At 39.5% G+C, this 15325-nt stretch overlaps 1 protein-coding gene across 2 annotated transcripts in view; it reads left to right on the top strand.

Annotated features, from left to right (window-relative positions):
• Positions 1-14137, top strand: part of GEMIN5 (gem nuclear organelle associated protein 5) — a 39529-nt gene extending 25392 nt beyond the window's left edge. The window contains exons 19-28 of one of the 2 annotated variants that reach the window (XM_041748942.1): positions 5-100; positions 502-639; positions 1847-1994; positions 4762-4881; positions 5294-5504; positions 7266-7514; positions 9250-9412; positions 10183-10687; positions 12444-12540; positions 13190-14137. In XM_041748942.1, the coding sequence (XP_041604876.1) occupies positions 5-100; positions 502-639; positions 1847-1994; positions 4762-4881; positions 5294-5504; positions 7266-7514; positions 9250-9412; positions 10183-10687; positions 12444-12540; positions 13190-13357 (1895 nt within the window). In that variant the 3' untranslated portion in view covers positions 13358-14137. Of the gene's footprint in view, position 1; positions 101-501; positions 640-1846; positions 1995-4761; positions 4882-5293; positions 5505-7265; positions 7515-9249; positions 9413-10182; positions 10688-12443; positions 12541-13189 lie in introns of both variants that reach the window. The other variant, XM_041748940.1, reaches the window with a different exon arrangement.
• Positions 14138-15325: the final 1188 nt, after the last annotated feature.

The following is a 15325-nucleotide window of genomic DNA, read 5'->3' as shown; positions in this document are numbered from 1 at the left end:
GCAGAACTAAATGAGGATATGTCTGCTCAACTTGACGAAAGATTTCACCTGGGGCTTTTTACAGACCGGGCGGCCCTGTACAGAATGATTGAGGTTGAAGGTGAGGCAAGTCCAGTCAACATAACCCAGTCTATCTTTATGCTTCCCTGACACTTTGTACATACCTCTTTTATGGCTGCCATCCTGTGGCATCAATAATGATTCACTTTGCATGCTGGTTAACTGGGTTTTGAGCTCCCCAAACTGTACATTTGCATACACCCCTTGCATCTGTCATAGGACCCTGAACATACAGTATTCACTCTGAGTGTAAGAGTGCATGGGTGGCTAAGGGACTGAGTGGGCTTCGCACCACATTATGAACACTGGGAGATGACTCTCCCATCACCCGGCAACAACATATTCTGGGAGTTTGTTCCTCTTTCCTCCAGCCTTTCTTTCTCTAGAAGTCCATGCAAAGGTCTCTGAACATCTTCCCAACATTCTATCTCCTCCAAACAGGAAAGGGTCACTTGGAAAATGGCCACCCTGAGTTATTTCACCAGCTCATGCTTTGGAAAGGAGATCTCAAAGGTGTTCTTCAGACTGCAGCAGAAAGAGGAGAGCTGACAGACACTCTTGTAGCTATGGCACCAGTTGGTATGTTCTTTTCAACAGAAGTGCTATCACCTTGAGGATGAGTCCACTACAGATGGACACTCTCAGGGCCCTGGGTGGCTCAGTTGATTAAGCATCTACCTTTGGCTCAGGTCATGATCCTGGGGGCCTGGGATGGAGCCCTGCGTGGGGCTGTCTGCTTTTCCCTCTCCCTCCGCCCCTTCTGCCCCCTCTTCCTCCCACCCCACCCCCACCCCCCGCTGGCTCATGGTCTCTCTCATGCACTGTCTTTCAAATAAATAAATAAAATATAAAAAATAATTTAAAAAGATGGACTCTTGCAGGACAGTTTGGCCATGTCTAATTACTTTAACTCAGCAATTCTAAGTGTTGGGACTTAACGGTATTCAACAAAATGACAGGTATAACATGGACTGTCATTACAGCAGCATTTGTAATAGCAAAGGATCACAAGAAGCTCTCTGTCCATCAATAAGAGACTGGTTAAATCTCGTACCTCTATACAGTAGAAGCTCCCATAAAAGAATGAGGCAGCTCTGTGCATTCTAATATGGAATGGAGCTCCAAAGTATAGTAAGTGAAAAGAATCAAGGTGTAGGTGTACAACAGTGTTTACTACTCTTTCATTTATATTTAAATGTGTCTTTGTAGACTATTTCAAAAAGGTTTCAAAAGAAACTAGTAATAATGGTTTTTTCCAGGGAAAGGAATTTGGATGTTTTGGGTAGAGGGATGCCAGGATAACAAGGAAAGCTTTTATGCTATGCCCAGTTTTTTAACTGTACTTAAGAATACTATATATAGAGAGAAGTATACACAGATCATTATCCTGACTGACAGTGAATTTCACAATACACCCGTATAACCCACACCCATATATCAGAAGTATAACACTACCAACACTACCAGCTTCCCATGCTGCTTTTCCGTAAGTCTCCACAACACCCCAACAAGGGTAATCACTGTCCTGACTTCTATACTGTTTGTACATTTTTAATTTTAGACTATTTTGTATGTGTTATGTAATCAAAGAAAAAACTAAAGTTTTAAAATGTGGGTATAAGGAGAGTAGATGAAGCAAATGATCTGTAATGGCAACTGAATTAGTATCTAAATGTTGTACTTAATATACTGACTAAAACCAAAGCATTTTCAACCTGAATGTATTTGCTTATTTTGTTTTTTCTTAAACTTCCTTCTTATTTAACCACCACCTTTTTTTTTAAAGCTGGCTACCAAGTGTGGCTGTGGGCTGTGGAAGCTTTTGCCAAACAGCTGTGTTTTCAAGATCAGTATGTCAAGGCTGCCTCTCATCTACTTTCTATCCACAAAGTATATGAAGCTGTAGAGCTGCTCAAGTCAAACCATTTTTACAGGTTTGTATGACCTTACAATTGAACCAACAGTTGGACATAATATGAAATTAATCTGCTAAACAGCTCTGCTTACTGATAACCAGCATAAACCTTTGTTGTAATTAAATATCTCAAACATACAGAAATATATGGACACTAGCCTAACAAACATCAATGTACCCACTACTTGTGCTTAACAAATGTTAATTTTTATCAGTGTTTGCCACTGATCTTTTTCAGAACTTCTTTATCCAAAGTAACACAAATAGGGAAAACAGTATATATAAGACAAAAGAGACAGAATCTTGGCAACCATGCCAAAAGCTCCCTGTACTCCTAGTTTTGTTTTTTTTTTGTTTTTTTTGTTTTTTTTGTTTTTTAAGTGTAACATTCCAGATTTGGTTGAATTGCTTTTCTCCAGTTCTATCCTCATCCCTTCTCTAGAAGTAACCACTCTCCTGTGATGGGTATGAATCTTTCCTAGCCAAGGTAATACACTTTCACTTAATACATTGCTAAGTAATGACAGACAAAGGAACAAAATATTTCTTGTAAAACAGCATACAGTTGGGTCTTGTTTTTTGATCCAGTCTGATGGTTTCTTTTAATTGTAGTGCTTAGGCCATTTACAATTAAGAAGATTGGTGTGAATGAAATTTACCATCTTGCTATTTGTCCTGTTATTTGTTTATTTTATCTTTTTCTGCATTCTTTTGAATCAGTTGAATATTTTCTTATTACCAAAACTGGCTTATTAGCTATACTCCTGTTCATTTATTTTACAGTTGCTTTAGGGCTTGTGATGATTAGCATTTTTAACTTATTACAGTTTATTTTTAAATAATATTGTATTACTTCTTTTTCTTTTCTTTTTTTTTTAATTTATTCATGAGAGACACAGAGAGGGAGAGAGGCAGAGACACAGGCAGAGGGAGAAGCAGGCTCCATGCAAGGAGTCTGATGTAGGACTCGATCCCTGGTCTCTAGGATCACACCCTGGGCTGAAGGTGGCGCTAAACCGCTGAGCCACCCAGGCTGCCCTATTGTATTACTTCTTATATAGAACATTTTTTTTTCCTTCCTGTGTGTCCTTTCTGCTACTGTTATATATTTGACATGTTATAGCCCCACATTACATTATTAGAATTTTTGCTTTAACCTGTCATCTTTTTAAATTTTTTTGTTATTAATTTTTAAATGTTTTTTTTTAATATTTGCCCACATATGTATTTCCAGCATTTTTCATTCTCTTATATAGGTCCAAGGTTCTAATTGCTATCAACTCTTCCTTCACCTGAACAGGATCTTCACTTTTTTGTACTGTGATTCTTCTGGTGACCAATTCTATCACCTTCTATTTGTCTAATAAAAGCCTTTAATTTTGCCTTCATTTTAAAGGATCTTTCTCTGGCAGTTTTTGTCTTTCAGGGCATCAAAGATGACATTGTTTCCTCTTATGTTGTTTTTGACTTGACTGTTGCATTTAATCTCATCTTTGGTCTATAGGAACTATGTCATTTTTCTCTGTTTTTAGGATTTACTCCATCACTGATTTTCAGCCATTTGATGTGATAGCTTTGGGGAGACCTTCTTGATTCTGTTTTGGTCTGTCTTCCCTTAGAGAGTGTTAAGCTCTGTTTTAGTGTATATTAAAGTTGCTGTGTATCAGCTTGATCAGCCTTTGAGGAGTTACCTACACATATATGGCCTTTGTGTTTAGCCAAAGATTCCATGAGATTCCCCAGAGTTCTATAGACCCTTCTCTGGACAGATTATTCCTTCCTATCATCCTGGCCCTCAAATTCCAATTGCTCTGTCTCCACTCAGTGAGACTGCTGAGGGTTCCCTGTAGGAAGATGCCTGCAGGAGGGCCCTTAACAGGGCTCACGTCATTAATTCTCTTCTTTTCAGGATGACAGTCCTGAGCTGCCTGGTGTCCAATGTCTTTAAAAAATAAAAGTTTTATCTAGTTTTGTGACAGGTGGTTCCTGTTACTCTGTCATGGCTAGAAACTGATGTCTCAAAATCTTCTTTTTTTTTTTTTTTTTTTTTTAATTTTTATTTATTTATGATAGTCACAGAGAGAGAGAGAGAGGCAGAGACATAGGCAGAGGGAGAAGCAGGCTCCATGCACCGGGAGCCCGATGTGGGATTCGATCCTGGGTCTCCAGGATCGCGCCCTGGGCCAAAGGCAGGCGCCAAACCGCTGCGCCACCCAGGGATCCCTCAAAATCTTCTTAAACATTGCTCTACACAGATCAACTTGATCTAAAATACTTTTATTCCAGCTACTACTTTATGTTGGCTACAACTCAGAAGTTGTATGTTACTTGAAAAATATTAGTTCACTGAATTACACAGATACCCCCAAGTGTTAACACATTTTATTATAAAATATTCAAAAAAAGATCACATTCTTAAATATCACTGTCAATCTTTTCAGAAGAATCTTTAACTTTTGGGAAGCTGTCAGGCACAGAGTAGCAGGCACAGATTTTTAAAATTCTGGTTTTCATTTGAAAGCTCAAATTTTATCATTGGCAACAGTACTGCTGGTTGTTTTCTGTGAAGTGACAGGACTTGGGGATCCCTGGGAATCCACAGACCACACGTTAAAACCTGACGACCTAGATGAAGAAATGAGCTCAGTGTGTGGTTTTAACTTCCTACGTAATGCAGGAAGATGATCTCTTATAGGAAATTGGAACAGTATAAACAATACAAGAGGGACAATTTGTCCTATCATCTAGCCTTTTCAAATTGGCTGATTATCTGTTCTTGCGTCTAGGGAAGCTATTGCAGTTGCCAAGGCCCGACTGCGCCCAGAGGACCCAATCCTGAAGGACTTGTACCTCACCTGGGGAGCCATCCTGGAAAAAGATGGGCATTATGCTGTAGCCGCCAAATGGTAAGGCTGAGGGAACAGGTAGGTATCTGAATATAGAAAAGCAGGATAAGAGTTGTAAGTGTAGAGGGGGAGGTAAAGTGACTAGAAAATGAAAAGGCATATGTGTATTAAACCAACTTCCAAAGATTCATTGGTACCTACTTCCTTGGTATTTATATGAATCACCATAACTATTCAAGAAACCTCTAGCAGATTCAGGAGGTCCCCCTTTTTCTAGTGATGTCTTTAACATCACTATAAGGAAAAGGAAACAGGAAGGGAATGAAAACTCTGTTTGGGTTCAGTTCAGCAAATGTTGAGATTCCTTTCTGTCCTTACCCTGTATGATGTGGTCACTCATTCTCTGTGCTACAGTGGAAGAGGAAATAGGAGATCTGTTTATGAGACTTTGGGGTTTTCTTTTGTATTACAGCTATTTAGGGGCTGCTTCTGCTTATGATGCAGCCAAAGTTTTGGCCAAGAAGGGAGACGCAGCATCACTTAAGACGGCTGCAGAGTTGGCTTCAATTGTAGGAGAGGATGAGTTGTCCTCTTCCCTAGCTCTCCGGTGTGCCCAGGAACTGCTTTTGGCCAGGAACTGGGTGGGAGCCCAGGAAGCCCTGAAGCTACATGGAAGTCTAAAGGTCAGTCTGTTGTTTTATCTCCTGGTATTTAAGAGGGAAGGGCCCCAAGTCCTTTTCTAGTTGAATTCCAAATGAATAACCCAGTTGAACAAGGTGTGTTCAGCAGGTATCCTTAGAAGTGTCCAGCAAGCCTTGGCCACACTATCCCGTGGAAGTACTGTGGCTTGCCATTGCCATATTCAGAGTAAGAGCTAATGTGGTCATTCACAATAATTCTCCTTCCTTATTAGTTTGTGTACAACATATATGAATAGACAGCTCAGCCCCCGGGGCTAACAATTTCATGTTTCTTTATTGGTGTCATCAGGTCTTCTTTGAAGAGGGAGGGGAAGAGGGATTAGCCTCTGACAGAAATCATGGTCCTCTGTCACTGCACCCCTCTTTAGCTTTAAGCCATAAAAAAGTGTGGGAAAATCAATATTTAGTTAAATGTCTATTTATCCCTTTCTGATTAAAAATGAGTGATTTACCACTGCCTTATTTGACACACCAAGACTGAGATTACTTTAAAAGCATGAACACTCAGTTTCCAAAACACATAAACATTTGGTCCATTTTAGACAACTCTGCTAGTCAGATACTAACTTCTAACATGAATTTTGTGAATCCTTTTTCCCTAATAGGGTAACTAGGCCTAAAAACATTCCTAGCTAAATATTCATAGCCCAAGAAAAATTGTAACTTTTTGGGAACTACAAAATAAAAACGGAGATAAAAGTAGTACACCCTCAAAGATAGTGTCATTTGGTATACTATTTATAAAGTGACCAAACCTAGAGAGAGTTTAATTCAAACATTAAAAAAAAGAAAAAAGTTTTCAAAATGGTTATTTAGCTTTTTTTTTTTTTTTTTTTTCTCTTCAACAGCATCCTTATCAGAGTAAGAAAACTTTTAATCTTATGCTAAATGCTATTCGGATAATATTCAGGCTGTTTTGGCTACATAAAACAGAGACCTTCCCAAGCTTAACTGATATTATTTTAAGGGTACACATGAATCTCATGGCAACTCAGTCTAGCAAAAATAATGATTTTCTTCTGGGCCTTCTCTCTGTGCTTCTGTTCTCTTCTTTTCCAGCTGACTCCCTCTTACACCTCCTGGGACATGGTGCCTGACACATGCCCCAGCTCTCAGATCTACACAGCTTATCTGTTCTAGTACCTTTTGCCCATTACACTTACTTTTGTATTCCCCCCCCTTTTTTTTAAGATTTTATTTATTCATTAATGAGAGACACACACAGAGAGAGAGAGAAAGAGAGAGGCAGAGACACAGGCAGAGGGAGAAGCAGGCTCCATGCAGGGAGCCCGATGTGGGAATTGATCCTGGGACTCCAGGATCACGCCTTGGGCCAAAGGCAGGCGCCAAACCGCTGAGCCACCCAGGGATCCCCTACTTTTGTATCCTTTAATCTAAAATTTGGGCAGAGGAAGGAACTGGATAAGCCCGCCCATCTTTTCTCAAAGTGGGCCACAAGTCTTGTAGTCCTGTAGTGGACAGGACTACAGTTGAGGTTCCTTGTTATGAAACTGCTTGGGCTCCGGGCTACCTCCAGGATCTCTGCAAAAGCATCTGGAAAAATGTCTATTAGATCATGTCTTTTCCCACCTCACTCATGACTCACACTGGCCAGAGGCAGCCCACTAAGGGGTTTGGTTGCTGTAGATGCATTAGGGAACACACTCAGAAACTGAAGAGAGCTCTCAATAATCAGGGACTTCCGCCGCATAACGGTTTCTATGCTTTGTTGTTGGGTTCCAGGGGCAGAGACTGGTGTTTTGCCTTCTTGAGCTACTGTCCAAGCACCTGGAGGAAAGACAGCTTTCAGAGGCCAAAAGCTCTTCCTACAATGCTTGGGCTGCAGACATCGAAGGCCCCTTTGTGGAGAGGGTGACTGCTGTATGGAAGAATGCCTTCAGCCTGGATACTCCAGAGCAGTATCAGGCAGCACTACAGCAGCTGCAAAGTATCAAGTATCCATCCGCTACAAATAACACTCCCTCCAAACAGGTACCCTGTCTGCACTCTGTAGTCAGACTTCCTTAATCTATGTCTGGTATGATAAGGAAACAAGCTGAATGTCAGTTTGCATTTCAGCAAAGACATAGGCAGGCCCAGGCAACCTGGAAAGATCCCTTCAGACTAATTAAAGCCCTTTGGCTTTGAAGTTAGTCTTAGATCAGTCTTCTCTTAAAAGAAGAGAAGCCTAAAAATATAGAAAAGCAAAGAGAAAAATAGAGTATCCATCAACCAGAAATAATAAATGTTCGCATTTTGTCATTTTTGTTTCATATAATTTTTTGGTTTTGTTTTGTATATTCTTCTAGATTTTAGTAAAAGAAATACAACAAGGTTGAAGTCCCTGGTACCCCTTTCCCTTGGTTCCATTCCCCTTTCCTAGCTCATCAAAGGCAGCCCCTAGGTCAGGCCATATATATTATTTTGGACCTTGCTTATTTCAAGGACCTTGCTTATGACCACTGTGTAAAATCTGTCCATATTGATGCAAAGAGAAAAAGTTGATTCATTGTAACAGCTACTACACCCATCCTATATATATATATCAATTTATCTACTTTTGAAAATGAGGGCACATAATTTTTGAGGAACAAGACTTCCTTAAATGATATACAGCACTTTCGGAAACAATTTGGCAGTTTCTTATAAAGTTAAACATAGATACACCCAGTGACCCAGCAGTACCACTGCCTGGATATTTCATTTAAAAAATGAAATCAGATGTCCACACAGACCTGTACACAAATGTTCATTGCAGCTTTAGTTCACAACAACCAAAAATGAGAAACAACCCAAATGTCCATCAGCCGGTGAATGGATATGCAAACTATGTTTTAGCTATACAGTGGAATGCTATGCAACATTAAAAAGGAACAAACTAGTGATGTCCAGATAATATTAGTGAATCCTAAAAGCATTATGATAAATAAAAGAGTGAAGACACAAAAGACTGTATACTCTGTGGTTCTATTTATATAAATTCTAGAAAAGACCAAATTTATAGTTACAAAAACCAGGCCAATGGTTGTCAGCAGGTGGAGAGAGGGGAGGGCATGCAAAGGAGCACATGGAGATATTTTACAATTATGAAAATATTCCGTGTCTTGATTTTGGTGGTGATCATAGCATATATACCTATACAGATATATATATTTATCAAAACTCATCAAATTATTCACTTAAAATTGATAAATTTTCTTAATTATACTGCAGGTTGGTTGGTTGAATTACAGCTTTTAGTTCTAAAACTCCCTTTTTGGGTTTTCTTTTTTTTTTTTTTTTAAGATTTTATTTATTTATTCATGAGAGACACAGAGAGAGAGAGAGGCAGAAACACAGGCAGAGGGAGAAGCAGGCTCCATGCAGGGAGCCCAACATGGAATCGATCCCAGGTCTCCAGGATCACACCCTGGGCTAAAGGTGGCGCTACTGACCCACCCCGGCTTCCTTCCCTTTTTGTTTTAATAAAATACAAATGTCAAGGCTTTTTTTTTTTTTTTTTGCATGAACAGACTTTAACACCAGACAAGGCATATTACTGTGCAGCTAGATAGGAAAGTTTCTCAGATAAGGGAGCCGAAATAGGTGGTGGAAATAGAAGGACCTTTCTTGAACGTATACTGTCTCTACTTCCTAGTGCAGTCAGTAGGAATTAGGAATATTTCTGTATCATCCCAGTGCTTGCTGTGGGAGAATGTTTAACTGAAACTGTGGCTTCCCCCTCTAGCTTCTGCTTCACATTTGCCATGACCTGACCTTGGCAGTGCTGAGCCAGCAAGTGGCCTCCTGGGACACGGCTGTGGAAGCCCTACTTCGGGCTGTGATCCGGAGCTATGACTCAGGAAACTTCACCATCATGCAGGAAGTGCACTCAGCCTTTCTTCCTGAGGGTAAATGCCCCCCAGCTCTGTTGGAGCATGCTGACTAATGGATGATGTAACCACCACCAGTGGTGTAGTAGCAGGAGTATATACAATATCGAAAGATAGTTGCCAGTTGTGTCATTTAGCACCAAGTTTGAATCCTCTTATCCAGGCTCCTAAGAGGTAGCCAGAATGGTTGAGCTGTTTTCCTTTACCTGGCCCTACCAACTTTATCTACCTTACTGCCTTCTATAAATTTTCTTATAGTTTGAGAAAAATAGCAATGTGCTCACAAGTTAGTTAAGAATGGAGAAGCACATGGGGCCCCTGGCTGGCTCAGTTAGAAGAGCATGCAACTCTTAATCTCAGGATTGTGCGTTCAAGCCCCATGTTGGGTGTAGAGAAACATTTAAAATAAATAAGTGAACTTTAAGAAAAAAAAAAAAAAAGGAATAGAGAAGCACAGCAAAAAGACATTCTTTGAGCTGCATAGTCACTAAACTAAATCACTTTGATTTTTCAGAGATATAGTGGGATCTTACCTGAGAGTTTTCATAGGAAGATGGAATATTTTTTTCTGTAATGCTTTGATTGACACATAGACTACAGCAACAAGAATGCTATCCTAGGTCAGGAAATGTTTGGTTCTGGTTGGCTTTTGGTGAAGGGCATGTTGTCCCATGGATTATTGCTATCCTTGAGATCCACTCCTTGAGAGATAGGAAATACCAGGGGAGGAGCTAGATTTCTAATAGATAAAGAACACACAACCCTAAATCCTTGTCTTCTTCTTCTAGGCTGTGGCCACCTAAGAGACAAACTGGGTGAACATCAGTCCCCCACCATACCAGCTTTCAAAAGTTTGGAGGCCTTTTTTATTTATGGACATCTGTATGAATTCTGGTGGTCTCTATCCAGGCCTAGCCCTAAATCTAGTGTCTGGGTAAGAGCTGCTCAGAGAAGGACAACCTCTATTGAGCAAAGTGAGCAGATAAACAGTGCCAGCCCTGAAGAAACTGACCCTAAAGTGTCTGAACCAGAGCCAACCAGGCCTCCAGAATTAGATGTGAGACTCACAGAAGCAAGCAAGCAAATCCTGATCACTTGTAAAGAGCTCTTTTCAGAAGAGCACGCCAGTCTCCAAAACTCACAGAGAACCGTTGCTGAAGTCCAAGAGACCTTGGCAGAAATGATCCGCCAACACCAGAAGAGTCAAGTCTGTAAATCTACAACAAATGGTCCTGATGAGAATGAATCTGAACAAGTAGCAGAACAGTCCCTTTCTAGTCCTCAGAGGGAATGGTAAGAGTCTGTTTAAAGTGGAATTGGAAATACCCTGCTGAGTTCTCACATCATCATCAGATAAAAATCAGCACATGATAAGCTTGATCAGATCACCTGCCAGCACCATAATGTTGTATGCACAGGCTTTGGAGTCCAACATGGGGTTCTAATCCTGACTTTGCTGAGTGACCTCAGGCAAGATTCTTAATGTTTATGAGCTTTTGTTACCTTATCTATAATTGGGAGGATCTACCCCTACCTCCCTTGTTTGGGGAATTAAATGAAATCACAAATAATGTTAATAACAATAGAACAGTAAAATACTACCTTTGAGCAATAAGTAGATCCCCCCCCAAAAAAATTAATCCTGTAAAATGAGTAGTTGCATTATTGCATCATTAATGAATACCAGTTTTTCAATTGTTCTGTGCTCTTCCAGAAAATACACAAAAACGGTAGTGTACAAAACTGCATGCTGAGTTAAGAAAATCCCAAGTGATCAGAATGCTATAGCTAATCACTTCTGTTCACCACAGGGTCCAGGTGGATGATAGGAGCCAATCACCAATCACTGTAAAGTTAATTTGCACTATTACAGGGCCCTCTGCTTTGGGCACTTGTAGTGATTAACAATTACTGATTGGCTATTATGCTGAGTGCTTTTTGCCTAGATTGTCTCCCAGCATAGGGCCTAAAACATAGTAACAATACCTAGGTACCCTAGTACCGCCAATAAACTGATAATTAGGGCAGCCCCGGTGGCACAGCGGTTTAGCGCCACCTGCAGCCCAGGGCGTGATCCTGGAGACCTGGGATCGAGTCCCATGTCAGGCTCTTTGCATGGTACCTGCTTCTCTCTCTGCCTCTCCCTCCCTCCCTCTCTCTCTGTGTGTGTCTCTATGAATAAATAAAGTCTTTTAAAAAAACATTTTAAAAATTTTTTAAAAAATAGTTAATTATTAGTAGTAACTGAAAAAAAAATTAAGTTTTGAAGCCTTTATATATTTATTGCTATAAAAATACTCCCATTGCAATCTTTTTTTTTTTAAGATTTATTTTATTTATTCATGAGAGACACAGAGAGAGAGAGGCAGAGACACAGGCAGAGGGAGAAGCAGGCTCCATGCAGGGAGCCCAACATGGGACTTGATCCGGGTCTCCAGGATCATGCTCTGTGAAGGCGGCGCTAAACCGCTTAGCCACCAGGGCTGCCCTCCCATTGCAATCTTGAATGAGTTTTGAGTCACTTCTCCAGTAAGCAGCCACACTCTAGGCAGCTTTAGGTTTCGTTCTAGTAACAAGAAAAACAGTAAAAATTCTCTAACCCAGCAGCTCTTAACTTTTGGATCACAGGATTCCTTTGAAAAGCTTTAGACACAGAAAAATGTGCATCCTAACCTATGGTTAGGAGCCACAGCTGTGCTAACTATTCCCCAAAGAAATCCAGGCTTTTTGCACTTGGCTGCAGAATTAAATCCCCTAAAGATCCTAAAGTCCTGTGATCCAAAGGTTAAGAGCTGCTGGGTTAGAGAACTTTTTTTTTTTTCATTAGAGCTATGTGTTTAAGAAGTGGGGATTTGGAAAATAGTGAGGAATGGTATTTCATTTTGAAAACTTTTTACCACATCACATTAAATCCCCTCCTCTTGACCTTGGTATTAAAGATGAGAGGTAAGACCCAGATGACAAAAGAATTTTATTTATAGGATAACAGTTAAAAGTTATGTGAGGCAAGGCATATGACTTATGCTTTTTTTTTTATTATTATTACTAGTAAAGAAGAAAAAAATCAGCCACTTTCTCTGCCTGAATTAACCAAAAGGCTTACAGAGGCAAATGAGAGAATAGCTAAATTTCCTGAGAGTATTAAGGTAAGATTTATAGCAGTTCATTTGGTAAAACATGGTTTTTTATATTATCAATTTACTAAACCAAATTCTTTAAGGTTATCTGATTCTCTGTACTGTTTCTGAAATCTCTACACATTTGGATATGCTTAAAAATTTAGGATCCCATGGTCTTTGGTTAACTAAAATGGGAGAACTGGATTATTGACAACACAATTTTATACCTCATTCTTCAGAGAAATGAAACAAATTTTGGAATTGGGAGGTAAAATAAAATTAAAATTGGTACTTGACAGGATGAGCACTGAGTGTCATACTGTATGTTGGCAAATCGAACTTCAATAAAAAAAAAAGTTGGTACCATGTATTTGATAGTTACAGATGGATGAGTGTATTTGAATGTGGCACTGCTAGTAAAAGGAGAATCATGTTTTGAATTGAGTGGGGCTCTAGAAAAAGATTCTTTCATTTGAGGAGGATATCCCAGTATCCATCCGTTCTGAGTATTCTCTGTCCTTAGAGTAACTGATGAAGAGCCCTGAAGGAGAAATTGCTAAGTTGTATCTGAGAAGTATCACTAGATGAGACTTGAAGGTGCTGGTGCCTCTCTCTATGCAGGTCTATGTGGCTCATTTGCAAATGCTTCCTTATTCATCCCTGTGTCATCTTTCAGACCTGGCCCTTCCCAGATGTGCTGGAGTGCTGTCTTATCCTGCTTCACATTGGGTCCCAGTGTCCTGGCAGCGTGACCCAGGACATGCAGCAACAGGCCCAAGAGCTCCTTCAGAAATATGGCAACACTAAAGTTTACAAAAGATACTGCCAGACCTTCTGCACATGAATTTTCAAGGAACTTTAAGAAAACTGTGCCAAATTCAGAACATATGACACCTTTCACCTCTGCAGCTACACCATGCCAGACATTCACTTTGATCCCTAGATGTTTTTGCAGTGATCCAAATAACACAAATGGGGGTCAAGTTTGAATTGACTCTACCCTTAGACATAGTGAAATTGGACTTTGGACTCAGTTGTGGTTTCCTACTGGAGGAAGGATCATGAAAAGCCAGCAGTAGGTATTCAGAACACCTGCAGTGTGATTGTTGGTCATCTCTAAAGCCTTATGCAGGTTTCACCCAAAGAGGAGAAACTTTTTAATTACCCAAAGTATTATGTTCTCAAACACAAACTACCTTTAAAAATACTTAGCCTAATGGTAAACATGTCATTCTTGTTGGAGACAGAATTGCTCCATTTTATGACTTGGTATTATTTTTCTTATATTTGTTAATTTGGGTTCTCCCCCTTCTATTCTTTCAAAGACTTCACTTAGAATGTGAAATAGACCTTTACCCATCATGTTGACTCTACCATCCATCTGAACTTTAGGTCAAAAACTTGGTTTTATTGTTTCATGTAATTGCTTATTTGAACAAATCATTTACTAAAGTGTTAGAAGAATAAATAACTGAAATTCAGATGTGTCTTATCCCTTCAGTTTTGTAAAATGTAATGGTGATTGAACAGCTCAGAAAGAAATTACTGTTTCAGTGGTTCTTAATCCTTTTTGGATCACAGGACCCTTTGAGAATTAAAACCACAGATGTTCTTTGAAGAAAAATGGGTAATTTTGCATATATAACTTTTGGATCATTTGACTCCAACTTCAGCATAATGGGATCCTACATACTATTTAATTATAAAACCTGTTCGTTCCCCCTCTCCTCCAATTATTGAGCATTCTCTTGAGGTCTTTTCTTTTCTCTGGTTAAATAGTTGAACAGTGTCAGGAACAGATGTTTCTGTAATATCCCAGTTGCTGGAATGTAAAAATCAGAAATAGTCTGGGGTAGGGTTGGGAGGGAGCACTCTTTACCAATAATGTAACTATTTTCTTTTGGGATTCATTGTGAAAGCTTTTCTGCTTGAGTGTCCAGTTTATTTTTCAATTATTTCCTAAGTTGGGATGGTTGTGGACATCAAGAATAAAATTCACTAGCAGGAACTCTAGGAAGGAGAAAGTTTTAAGAGACTATTATGTAAAGATCTGACTGACCAGGAGTTTTGTTTTAATTAGACCTAACTTTAAGATTTAAAAATGCTAATCCCAAAAAAGGAAATACTGTAGAATTTAGATCCTCCTAATTCTTTAGTTACTTGAGCTTGAGAAAGAAGATGCAGTTACCAGAGATGGAGAATCTTGTTGCAAAAAATTATACATAGACATGACTATGTGGAGGACTAGATACCAGTTCTACAGTCTTTGCTGAAATGAACACACACTTCACTTGCAGAGACAAAAAAAAATATTCCCTATCATTTAATTAAAGAACAGTATTATTAAACTAGACATTCTAAACTCCTTCGTGATTTACCAGAACCATCATCTGTGCTTGGAGGAATCCTGCAGTCCTCGATTACTGCTTTGGTAAGAACAAGCGTTACTACTTGACAGCTAATCAATAAAACTACCCAGAAGGTAACAGGTGACACAATTCCACTTCAAACAACCTCTTCTCTTTCCCATACTAGATAATTTCTATCTCCCTCATTATCAGAACCACAGAGAGCCAAAGCACTGAGGAGTTGACTCATGCTTAGTAGTTCTCACTAAGCAACTGAAGAAGTAGTGTTGGTCCTTTACCCAATCCAGACCACCATCTTGTTATCCAGATGACTGCTCTCACCTCCCACTGTCTCTATCTGCTCTTATTACTGATTCTCCATTCTTCATTTACCAATGCAAGTCTAAATTACAAACCAAATCTTGTCAATTTCCTGTTAAAAATTATTTCAGTACTGTCCCATT

This window comes from Vulpes lagopus, chromosome 3, assembly GCF_018345385.1.
Source record: "Vulpes lagopus strain Blue_001 chromosome 3, ASM1834538v1, whole genome shotgun sequence".
NCBI lineage: Eukaryota > Metazoa > Chordata > Mammalia > Carnivora > Canidae > Vulpes > Vulpes lagopus.
Note: the sequence above shows the minus strand (reverse complement) of the source record. Positions and strands in the feature narration are given on the sequence as shown.